General features: G+C 39.6%; 1 protein-coding gene across 3 annotated transcripts; it reads left to right on the forward strand.

Moving 5' to 3' along the window:
• Positions 1-540: 540 nt before the first annotated feature.
• On the forward strand, positions 541-12,335 carry LOC147323089 (circularly permutated Ras protein 1-like). 3 transcript variants are annotated; one of them, XM_086303245.1, is made up of 21 exons: positions 541-555; positions 2,836-2,931; positions 3,889-4,098; positions 4,719-4,946; positions 5,040-5,162; positions 5,250-5,321; positions 5,460-5,533; positions 5,718-5,903; positions 5,996-6,037; positions 6,197-6,286; positions 6,727-6,878; positions 6,980-7,061; positions 7,448-7,578; positions 8,097-8,181; positions 8,273-8,379; positions 8,484-8,596; positions 9,509-9,626; positions 10,115-10,255; positions 11,803-11,887; positions 11,973-11,999; positions 12,095-12,335. In XM_086303245.1, exons 2-21 carry the CDS (start codon positions 2,847-2,849, stop codon positions 12,164-12,166), a joined length of 2,223 nt encoding a protein of 740 aa, XP_086159371.1. In that variant the 5' UTR covers positions 541-555; positions 2,836-2,846; the 3' UTR covers positions 12,167-12,335. The 3 variants fall into 3 exon arrangements, 2 of the variants coding, with proteins under 2 accessions (XP_086159371.1, XP_086159370.1); XM_086303244.1 differs by lacking the exon at positions 541-555 and adding an exon at positions 2,526-2,630; XR_015130700.1 differs by lacking the exons at positions 541-555; positions 11,973-11,999; positions 12,095-12,335 and adding exons at positions 2,526-2,630; positions 11,463-11,711.
• The last annotated feature ends 56 nt before the right edge of the window (positions 12,336-12,391 follow it).

A 12,391-nucleotide genomic window follows, 5' to 3' on the forward strand; every position in this document is an offset into this window, starting at 1 on the left:
GAGTGAATGAGGCATGTTGTGTAAAGTACTTTGAGTGCACAGGTAGTGTTTTTTATTGCACTGGCAGTGGGTTTGGGATCATTGCCAGATGGTATTGCATGGTGAAATAAAATCTGACTATACTTTTCTGCATTCATGATTTCAACAGTTTGACAAAACGACACTGGGGAGGCCGATCCATAACTAGATAGTCTTCCATTGTGTGTTTTTACAGGCTCGTACATATATAGCAGAGCTTCTGAGACCTATTAGCTGTCATATCATAATTAAGAAGAACGCCGACTCAAATGCAGGACTCTATGCTGGCAGTGGTTTACAGATTTTATTTACTGGTAATGTGGGAATAGAAATAATTAACTCCAGTAAGTGTAGCTCAATGGGAACGAGACAGGAGTTCAACTGCAATTTTAATTTGGGTGGAATAGAATTTAATTCTTACTTTCACAGATTGGTGACTACATGTGAAGGTTTACAGCCAGAAGAATCCAGGAGGAGATGGAGAACATTTTCGGGGAAATCTTTTCCAAACCAAGAATACCAGTCAGAGAGAAACAGGTAAGCGTGATGAATCAGGACCAGAGACGTCTTTTTGAATAATCCAGCTTCAGTTATAAAACTACAAAAAGAAATAATGAAAGGGCAAAAAAGTTGATCAAATTACTAATAACCAGCCAGTCCTTAAATAATGCACTGCCTGATTATGTGAATTGACTGAAGGTGTGAACCCCAGGAATCCCAGCACCATCCAAAGGGTGGGTCAGACAGAAAATCAAGTCCATCCCTCCAACTGAGTTTATAGAAACACACTGAGAAAGACAAAAAAAGAAAAAGAAAAGAAGAGAAAAACCCTCCTGGCCAGTTGGGACCATGACAGTTAGCCTGTCAGATAATCTGATTATAATCTGACACCATTATTTTAAAACCAGAGGTGATTATGCTTTTGAGGTTCTAGTACATAAACTCTGGAACACATTCAGGTACTTAAGGTCAGCTGAATCAGTGGTTTGTTTTAAATGGTCACTTTTTAGTTAACCATGTGATTGACCGTGTGTCTGTGTGCTGCAATATGTATTATTGTTTTGAATGTGTGGTTTTATTCAAACTGTGAAGCACTTTGTAACTGTTTGTCACTGTAAAACAAAAGTGCTATACAAATATAGTTATCATATCATTTCTTTTTCCAGATCTAGTGAATGCTTTTGTCATTGTCAAGCTGGAAAATGAAGCTGTTGCCAATCACTTACCAGATGGTATTGCATGGTGAATCAAAATCTGACAGCACTTTTCTGTGTTCGTAATTCTGTCAATTTTGACAAAATCTCCAACACCCATGGCTGAAATGCAATCCTAAACCATGACTGAGCCTCTACCATGTTTTACAGACACTCACTGCTGTACCTCTCGCCTGACCGCCTTTGTACAATCTGACAGTTTAAACCAAAAATGTAAATATTGGATTGTCACTTCATGAGATGAGTTGCCATTGATTTAAGTGCAGTTCTTCCGTAATTTGGTACATTTGAGCCTTTTCTCACAGTTTCCTTCCCTAAGAATGGCTTCTTTGCAGCCACCCTTCCACTGAGAGCATTTCTGATGAGGCTTCAGTGAACAGTAGATGGATCAACTGAAGACTCAGATGCCTCTGTCGGATCTTGTGTCAGATCTTTGCTGGATTTTTTCCCGTTTCTTAGCGCATGATGACAGAAAAAGATACTGTTCATCTGCTGTAGGTTTTTTAGTAGATCTGCCACTAGTTTTTTGGGGTTTTTTTAGAGCACATTGCACAACATGCTGATATAGTCCAGGTTTCTGGCCAGTAGCCAAATGGTTTGGCAATTGGCCATGATTTTGGAAACAAATCATCTGTTTTACAACAGGCTGCTAGTAACAAAGTGCCTAAAGATACAATTTACAACTGCTTTGTAAATTTCTTTTTCTGTAATTTTTTTGTTATTTATGTTTGTTATGTTTTAGTTATGTAGTTGGCACCTTTTTTATGTTTGAAAGATTCATAGGTCAGTGTTAGCTGGCTTAACAAACAAAACCCCTCCTCTAATAATGATCAGGTACAAGGACTGAAATGAAAATGGGTGTTTGTCCAGAGAGGATTGTGATATACTGAAGTAAGAAAAAAAGAAAATTTAAAAAACCCACAAAAAACTAAAAAATTCATAGTTGAATTTTGTGCCAACATTTTGGATGACAGCGTAAATGTTGTACCCCACTTCTCCACCTATGACAGCTGGAATAGGCTCCAGCCATCCCTCTGTGACCATGAATTAGATGGATGGATGGATGGATTGTTATGGTTGGAATAACCAGTAGGTGAAGTAGAAAATAAGTTTAAAACTGGAGGTTTAAAAAAGACACAAATGTTCCTGTTTCCCAGCACATTCATCCATTTTGCCAACACTCGGGATATTTTTTAAGCACAGTTGGGTAAACACCCTCACAGCAAACTATGAGTGAAGTCTCTTGAGGAAAGAAACCTGTTGGATGAGATGTCTGAGACATAACTCAATGAAAGACACGACGCAGAACAGCAACTGAAACATTTCTGAGACCAGACGGAGTTGAAAGTATATTTTTCGCTGTACTGTACGGATTGAATTCAAAGAACTTTCTATGTTGTAAGTACTTTTACTTACTTGTGTTTAAAGAATCCGTTCATGTCACCTAATTTTGTTTTCCTTTTTTTTTTTCTTTTTTTTTTACAGTAGTTGCAACTCAGGGACATCTGTGCTAACAGTTATTTAAATACTTTGGGTGGGACTGCGTCCTGATTTAAATGTCACTCATTGTCTTGTTTAATCGCGTCATTTCTGTCACTGGCAGGTAGAGTCACGATGGAATTTGCTTGTGGGTTTGTTTATGTGCCGCCATCATTGAGTCAGAAGGAGAGACGCTATCCAAACATCACTAAACGTTCAGGTATGATCTCAGTCAAACACCGGCATGCGTTACCACAGGGGAAATTTAAGTTATGGAAGTCATACTAATTTTTTAAAATTCAGATGTTACATTCCTGTGTCAACTTGTTTTTTGCTTCTGTCCCACTGGCTGCTAAATAGACACAGACACTTTACAGTTGGTCAACTCTGACAAAAGAAAGTATTTCAGCTATGCGTAACAAGAACAGGAAACATCAGATTCTGCAGTTGCAGGTTTAAATAGACACTGCTGATGGTGAAATCCTTCTAATAGACACAAAGCTGATACTTTCAGCTACATTTGTAACCTGTTTACCGTCTCTGCCAAAGGAAATGTTTGAAGTTGTTAGCTAGTATAAAACTATGAAAACAGATTAAAGAACATATAAGCACAAAATAACAACTTTCATATGAGTTCATTTTATTTTTTATTTCAAACATATACATTCACCATCATTACATAATATCATTGTTTGAAAAGGAGTAGGCAGAAGTATACACTTATTTGACCCTACCCCCTCAAATTTTACCTCTAATTCATTTAAATTTATTTTAGTCTTAAATTAAACAAACAAACAAATGAAACAAAAGCAAAGCAAAGCAAAACAAAAAAACATCATGATATAGTTTCTTTCATATAAATAAAAACAGACTATTTAAATTTGCAGACTTTAGATATTTGCTTTGAATATCACACGCTGATGATGCATAACTACGTAAAAGTATCTGTAGGGGGATTTTTCTTTCATCTGAGCTTTCTGGACGACTGTTTGGTCGTCCCATTATTCAAGCAGTTGCACACATCCTCTCCTGTGTGTATTAGAGTAGAGCTTACTTTTACGTAGTTTACTCAGTAAAAGCCACCTGAGTCACAGCACAAAGGTCAACACTGCACAGATTTTTCTTTTTATTCTATTCTATTAATTTGTATTTTCATTGTTTGTTTGTTTTTTATTAGCTCTTCTTCCTCCTAATCCTCGGCTTCGTCCTCAGTCTCCTCCTCCTCCGCCGCCTGTCCCACCAAGAAAGCACCTTGAGACAGAGTCAGAAAATAGCAAGGATGTGAAGAAAGTCCTGGAGAACTCTGTTTTCTATGAAAATACTATACTGGCAGCAGCTTCTTTGAACAGTGTAAAACCTGAGCAGCCAACACCACCTAAAAAGACAGGTACAGTGAATGTAGCACTGATATTGTCATTTGAATGTATTATTTTAAACTGCTCACACTACATTTAGCATCCAACCACACAGAAACCACACATAAAGGTTGGATGCTATTTTATCAGTTACTTAGACTAATGCAGCCATTTTTAAGAGTTCTTTTTGTGGTCATTGCTGTTGTGGTTGTTTAAAAAAAACAAACACACACACATATACACACACAACAGGGTTGCACTGTGGTGCAGTGGTTATTACTTGATCTCACAGCAAGAAGCTCCTGGGTTCAAACTCCTTGTAGGGTCGGAACTTTCTACATTTCCTGTTTTATTTTGTAGTTTTTTTTCATCCTTTGTGTCTTGTGTTTAGTTTTACTTCCTCTCTGTTCCCTGATTATGTCCAGCTGTGTGCCATCACCCTCCTGTTTCCCATTCCCCTGATTACCCTCCTTGTGTATAAATAAGCATGTCTCCTTCCTGCTATGTTGGCTTTGTTGTAATAAACCTTCATCTTTTGCGCCTTCATGTCAGCCTTTGAGTCTTAGGTTTGGGTTCTTACTGTGCCTCATTAGCACAATCTGCAGTTTAGTAGATTTATGATCAACACTCTGTTTCTGCTTGTTTTTACCAGCTCTTCTTCCACCTCCCCTGAAAACCAGATCAGAGCCATGTTCTTACGACCAGCCGCTCATTTGCCCTCAATCAAGTATCATCAACCAAGAACTTGCCTATGATGTCCCAAAATCTGAGCCGGATTTAAATGCACAACCCCAGGACCCAAACTACTCTAACAGTGTACCAGAAGGCACTGGTGGCGAAGTGAACCTGCCAGCTGATTCTGGCATTGTGTCATCACAAGGTAAAAGGCAACATTCTTTATCTTATTAACACAGTTTAATTTGATTGGACATCCTCATCCAGATCATCCTCCTTTCTTCTCCTCTCATCTTAGCCCGAGTCATCCCTCCAAGACCTGAATTCATGAATTTAGTCCCCGAGTACATAATGCCGTTACCTTCGTCCCACTCACTTCCTTCAACCTCTCCGAACACTCCTCTATCCCCTAGTGCTAAAGGTGATTACAGCAGTCCCTGCTGAGCCATTACAAAACTGATGTAGTATGAAATGCATATTTTTAATGCTTAATTTATTCCAAACCCAGAATCAGCAGATCTGCCAGGAAATCCTAATGTTGTTCTTGTAAGTTTAGGAAAATTACTCTCAGAGGAAAAAGGTAAGTAAACCTTTATCACCACATCAACATCATACCAATAAAAATTAATCTGATTGGCTGTGATTCTGTTTTTGAAAAAATCTAGTTTGATTTCAGTTCATACTTCATGGTGGCAATGACCTTTTTGTTCTTTTCCAGTTGACCCCATACAGGGAGTACACAGCCTCTGCTCCCAATGTGGCTCCGTGGTGGACACTTGCTATGACAATACGGTAATTGCATCGTATTAAACCTGAAAACCGATAACTATTAATTCACATTTCAGAGGCGCTGATCTCAGAAATGGATAACCTGAAAGAAGCGTGCACATTGTTGATCACATCATAAGGAAACATGGACAACTTGTCTGGTTTAAATGATCCTGAGTTTGTGTTCTCTTCTTTTGCTGCATTTCAGGTTGATGAGTGTTATTTCTGTAAATCCTCCAGTTTTTCCAACACGCCCAGTTTACTGCAGAGTCCTCTAAATGGTTACCAGGACGAACTCTTTTTACTCAATCCTAATGAAAAGCCTTTGTGCGATACGGATCCTCTGCTGCTCTTCTGCATTGATGTATCAGGCTCAATGAAAATCACCTCCGAGGTACAACAACACTACAGACACTTGGCATCACGAGGCTGTTTGTGACAGCAGGTGTTCATGAATACAACCTGTGGCGTCTCTACTGTTTTTAGGTGTCAGAGGGAGAGCATACTGTGAATAAATCCCGTCTCCAGGTGAGTTGTCTTTCTTTTTTTCTCCTTATTTTGAAGTTACCTTGAAGGACTCGGGATATTTGCCAGTTGAAATCTGTGGCTGAGAATTTTTGTGTGATATTATTTTTGACAATTATGTGAAGAGACGCTACAAATCAAAGATTGTTCTATTCTAACCAGTTTGTCCAAGAAGCTGTGTCACTGTGCGTTGAGAGATTAAACGATCAACAACCTGGCACAAGAGTGGGGCTCATCTCCTTCAACCATGAGGTACATACGTGACGCTGTTTGCATCTCCACTGCCTGCTCCTGAGCAGAGTCATGCTGACCTTACATTTTGTGTTAGGAGGAAGAAGAACAAGCACAAACTAGGCTAGCTGTTGTCACAAACTATGATCATAATACTATTTACTGCAAACTACCTGCTGTGACGAGGCTAATGGTCTCTGTCACTAGGCAGGTAACCTTCTGTACCTTGTTCTTCTCTCTGATAGGAGGAGTAGTGAGGTGAGGTGGAAGCTGTAAAATTATTATAAGTTTTCACTTCAGTGTACAAAACAGCTGCTTCACTGGAATTTTCCTTGTCTAAAATCATTAAATGCTGTTTTTTACGGTGGATTTTATTTGATTCTCCTCACTGTTTTCTTTATTATCTGGTATAAACTTATTTATTACTACTTTTTTTCATCTTTCGGTGTTTGCATCTTCAGGTGACAATGCACGGATATGAGAATTTCAAATCACGTTGTCTGAGTGGGGCTCAGTTGATTGAAAGCCTTTATTTGAAAGAGATTGCGGCCAGTTTTCCTAGTCCACCTCCACTTTCACAGACAAAGGAGTATTTAGAAAGACAAGTTGTGGGGTATGGAAAAAAAATTCTTTTTTTAAAAAATTAGATGTTTTGTTTTAATTAGATTATTGCATTATATGTATTGATCTTCCTATTGCTGATTTATTTTAAAGACTGTCTGCAAGTGGAGCCACCGCTCTGGGTCCAGCTGCTCTGCTTGCAATTGCAATTGCCTCCAGACAACCAGGCTCAAAGGTAAGTTTGGCCAACAAATCAGTTTTTATCCAGTTTATGCGTCCTGCTTACCTGCTTGAATCTTATGTCACAACACTAATGAGAATTTGGGCCTTTGGCTGATGGAGCTTCTTTAGGATTTTGTAATTTTACGGGTAAGTGAGCAGGATAAAGGCAGGCAGGAAACAAAGAGTGAGAGCAAGGTGGAAAATATGCAACAAATCTCTCCAGCTAGACTCAAACTGCTTTTTATTTTACCTACCAAAAGTGGATTGAACCATATAGTTAGCTGGGCTATATAAATATTTACTGCATGAAAATGTTTTAAGACCTCCTTGTGGTAATCAATTACAGTTCAGCTTTCTAAACAGTGCATTCCCGATTCTCTTTCCCTGTTGATCTTGAAGGTGATTATCTGTACAGACGGGAAAGCCAACACAGAGTTAGGAAATCTAGAAGTGGAAGACACCGATGCTCTTACTCCCGTCTCATCCACCATCTTCTACCAGGAGCTGGGAGAGTTTGCTGCTGATAACGGGTGAGCACATACCTCTAACTAAATTTTCCACGTCAGGCATGTCTAATTCACTTAAGTTTGAACTTGAGTGGGCCAGACATGATTGATTGATTGGTAATTTATTTCAACATGTGAACAATATACAAGTACATTTAGAAAAGAAAATGATAAATGTGTAAAATTACAGAAAATATCTTTACTCTGGACCCACTGAAAAAACATGAATTTAAATAATAGATCATGTAAAAACAGGAAATTTTCTGTCATTTAACAGTTTATCACATACTGCTGTAAAACTTGAATACAGTGAAAAGTCCCCCTTCATCCAGTGGGCCAGAGTGGAGTCTTTGGTGGGCCTGTTCTGGCTCCGCGAGCCCTATGTTTGACACCGCTGCTCTACGCTAACGTAAAAAGAGACAGTGAATGAACTTGTTGAGGCAGTTATGTATTTAAGTCTCTATTAAAAGCACTAGTACTCATATTACCCAATGAAAGGTCTTGATGCACTGTGATGATCCTCAGATTTCTTCTTTTTTTAGCGTCACAGTGTCTGTGCTGTCCATAGAGGGAACAGACTGTAGACTGGATGAGCTGGGGAAACTTGCTGATCGTACTAGAGGAAAGGTAAGGCGCACTGTAACCATGGCGAAGCATATGACTCATCAAATCATGCACAATCTCATGGTGTCAATCTGTGCTTTCCCTTTGAGTCTAGGTGGTAATAGCCAGTCCCAGCAGGCTGCATCCAGAGTTTGAGCAGATCATTCAAAACCGGACCATTGCCACACACTGTACTGTAATTATACTGCTGCCAAAATCAATGTGAGAGCTGCACTGCACATAATTACTTAAAATGAGCTCATTGAATTGGTCCTCTAGAGATTTAAATGACCCTAAGCACTGAGTCATGTTCTCCTTGGGTAAAGGTGCATGAAGGGAGAGAAGGAGGCAGGACACAAAGGGACCAGACAGGTGGGGAATGTGGACCCAGATACAGACATCACCTTCCAGTTTAGAGCAAATGAAAAGGTCTCAGAAGGTGAGGAAAATAAACACTCTTATAGACTGACGCCACTGGCTCGTTTATTTTCTCAGTTTCAGCTGCAGTTGTGCTGAATTTCTCAATATCGCAGCTGCCGCGTGTTGCCAGGTCTTTGAGGAAAGTGCGACATGTGGTGATTTCTGTTGTTGCCAACCATGAAAAACAGAAATTTCAGTTTGAGATCATTGCAACACTGCAAAGTGAGATGCAGCCAGAGTCACAGCATCTGAACATAAACTAACAAAGCAAACATAACAAAGTGGACCCAGACATGTTACACTGATAACTGGGACTTGGAAAAACAAGACAATAACAGCTAAGAAACAGGGGAAAAAATACAGCAGAGGAAAAAAAAGATTTCAGTAAATTAAGTCATGGTTCCCTGACTTCTACTCTGATCCCACCATGGCTGTGCATTTTCTTTAGTGTGTCCAGCTGTATTTTATAGAGACGAAATCCCTGTGGCAAAACACATTGGTAAAAGGCTCTTCCATCTAGTGTTGGTAAATTACCATCTGAATTTATTCAACATAAACAGATTCACTTACAGGCCAAATTCAACTCGGGATCACTGAACACTTGCCTTGAGGGATTTAGCCTGAATTCTGAGATATGTGCATCAGATGGGCGAAAAATGCTTCATTTGATCCAAACTGACCAGGGACTGATCATGCAGGCCAGAGCAACATTTAACTCATTTACCCACCACAGATAGTCTCAGCCGGGAGGGCAGGGAGAGAGAGTCAGGGGAATGACACGCAGGAAACAGTGTGGCGCAGATTCACACGCAGGGGTAATTGCAGATTTTACTCATACCTCTTGAGTTAAAATATTCATACAGCTCGTTTTGTTTTGTTTTTAAACTGTCAAATCACTCTTTTTTTTTCTTTTTTTTTTTCTTCTTTATAGTGCCGCCACCATCTCCTAATAGCCGTGTATCCATCCAGCTGCAGATCAAGTACAGGCAGAGGAATGGGCGGACCATGCTCAGACTGATAACTGCAGACCGGGAAGTTACTGATGACGGGTGATAATGCCAAATCTTTAATTACAATGCTTTATTTACTTTTTAGTTTTGAATTCTCCTCCACTTGCAGCTTTACTACACAGAGATATTTGCATGTCTATGGATGGCTTAAACAAGCCATTATCTTCTGACATCTTTAATCAGCGAGACGTTCTGCCCCTCAGGACAACAAGTGATTAGATGTATTATTTTATGGCAATTTCAGTGAACCTTTAGGCAAAGCAGGTTTCGATAATCCAAGGAGACTGACTGTTGCTGAGATACCAGAGCTTTCGTGCAGAAATAATGCCTCATCCATTCTAACATTTAGTTACACAGTAAATGAAGCGCTCAGCCCAGTCTTCACACGCTCAGTGAAGGTCATGCAATTCATCGTCTGAGCAGATCCAGAGAGGGGCCTGTGTGTTTTTCCACATTAACATAATGGCAATGCCGATGCAGTAAATGTTGAGAAGCACTCTTGTGAACACATTGTGCCCCCTCCCCAGCTCGGCAGTGCTGTCCTCACTGTGTCTGGCCATCATTCAGCTCAACTCGTCACAAGCCAGCGCCGCTCTGGCTGTCAGAGGTCGCTTGCTCTACGCCAGGAGGGAAGGAGACATGCAGAAGCAGCTTATTGAGAGAGCGATGTGAGTAGCAGCAGGGACCTCTGACTGAAGGCCATTGTTTTATGCTGAATTCTGACATTTAATAAGGCTGAATCGACAGACAAAATGACACAAGTATGAAAATAAGAAGGTGAAAAAATGAGTTTAAGCACATTTGGCATTATGTGGTATTTAGATGAGAAATATGACTGCGTTGAGAAGCAGAAGCTCAGGCGCTTCCTGTGCTTTTAAGACCATTATTATCCCAGACTTTCTGATTCAAAGGTTACCCTGCAGCTTGGTTTTTCACTTTTTCCTTTTAAATTGTATTAAAAGTTCTCATGTTGACTTTATTTACAGTGCTGTGCAAAAGTCTTGAGTCACCAAAAATGCTTTATTTGATGGAAATATAGTTTATCAAGCAAAAACAGTTTGTGCAATTTTAACAAGGTTGAATCACATATTTAATCATATCACATTAGTAATAGTAATATCACTTTCTCACTTAGTTGTATGCATGTGTGCTACAAATGGGCCTTATGGTCTCACACTGTAACAGATATTGAGGCTCCATCTGCTTAAATCACTTCAAAACGCTCACTGTGTGCGTTGCAGGTTATTGTTAAAGTTTCCACAACAAAGGTCGATATTTGGTGTGGAAACCTTTATTCTTAAACACAGCCTGAAGTCTCGTAGTTGAGCTTTCTTGTCATTTCTTTTAAGCAGTCCTCAGGAATAGTTCTCCAGGGTTCTTGAAGAACACTCAAAGTTCTTCTTTGGATGTTGGCTGTCTTTTGTTCTGTTTTCTGCCCACACTGGTTCAATAATGTTCATGTTGGGGCTCTGGGGAGGCCAATTCATGACTGATGGTGTTCCACTCTGTGCTTGGGATCATTGTCATACTGAAAAATAAAGCCACTGCCAATCAGATGCTTTCCAGATTGTAATGCATGGTGAAACAAAATCTCGCTGGTATATTTTGCATTCATATTTCCAGCAATTTTGACAAAATCTCCAACACCACTGCCTGAAATGCAACCCCAAACTTTGACAGAGCCGCCATCGTGTTTTACAGATGGCGTTAGACAATCACTGCTGTGTTCCTCTCGCCTGACCGCATCCATATATTTTGAGAATTCAACCTAAAAATGTAACATTTATGGGCTCATCGCTCCATAAAACCTGTTCAGTGCAGTTCTTGTGTAATTTGGCACACATCAGCCTTTTTCTCCTGTTTCTCTTCCTTAAGAATGGCTTCTTCATAGCCACCTTTCCACTGAGGCCATTTCTGATGAGGCTTCAGTGAACAGCAGATGCATCAACTGAAGGGTCAGATGCATCTCTCAGGTCCTGTGTCAGATCATTTCTAAAAATAAATGAATAAATAAATGAAAGAAGGAAAAGCAGCCAATGTCCAAAGGCATCAAGAAATCCAGAACCTATTGCTCAAGACCACTATGAAGAAATGAAGATTGGGTCAAGGCTTTTGCACAGAACTGTATGTCTTATATTCCTTATCTTGGTAATATCAAGATGATGTGTTGTGATTAATAGATAATGATTTATGCATAATGTTTGGCTGTTTTCAGAAAGCATAACCACAGTGCAGAGGCAGAACAAACATACAACGAATGGGTTAAAACCATGGAGCCGATTTACACCAACTGCACACAGGTGAGCTTTTACTGTGTGTTTTTATTATTAGATTGAATGCATCACATTAGACTTCTTTTACACTTAATTCCTTTCCCCTCCCCAGAAAAACACCGTCAGCTCAGACTCACAGGTAATTCATTCTCTTATACTGCTTCTCATTAGAATACTTACTATGCTGTCCAGATTCCTTTTTCTATAAATCCTCCTTTCTTCTCTTCCCGCCAGTCTATCACAGACGCTGCTGCAGCGCTGTTCTACACCATGAAGCAGAGAAACAAGAAATCTATCTCAGAATAAACACAAGCCCAGCCAACTGTCCTCCTTCCCCTTTTACCTCGTTGGAAAGCAACTCGAGTCTGAATGCCGAGGCCAAATGCTGCACTTAGACTTTGATTATTTGGCTGGATGGATATCCCTCAAATATTTCACATTGTAAATAATGCATTACAGTATATCTCACACCTCATTTCTCATGCTTGATTTTTTTTTTTTATGTTACACAAGAAAACTACTGATGCAGTT

This window comes from Aulonocara sp. 'chitande type north' Nkhata Bay, linkage group LG8 (assembly GCF_057382095.1).
Source record: "Aulonocara sp. 'chitande type north' Nkhata Bay isolate Kocher_YH1m ecotype deep benthic linkage group LG8, A_spYH_male_GT1.1, whole genome shotgun sequence".
In the NCBI taxonomy this organism is placed as follows: Eukaryota; Metazoa; Chordata; class Actinopteri; order Cichliformes; family Cichlidae; genus Aulonocara; species Aulonocara sp. 'chitande type north' Nkhata Bay.

Coding starts and splice junctions, on each gene's coding strand:
- LOC147323089 (XM_086303245.1), top strand. CDS start 2,847: ATGGAATTTGCTTGTGGGTTTGTTTATGTGCCGCCATCATTGAGTCAG. Junction 4,947..5,039: donor TGGCATTGTGTCATCACAAG/GTAAAAGGCAAC, acceptor CTCTCATCTTAG/CCCGAGTCATCCCTCCAAGA. Junction 5,534..5,717: donor ACACTTGCTATGACAATACG/GTAATTGCATCG, acceptor GCTGCATTTCAG/GTTGATGAGTGTTATTTCTG.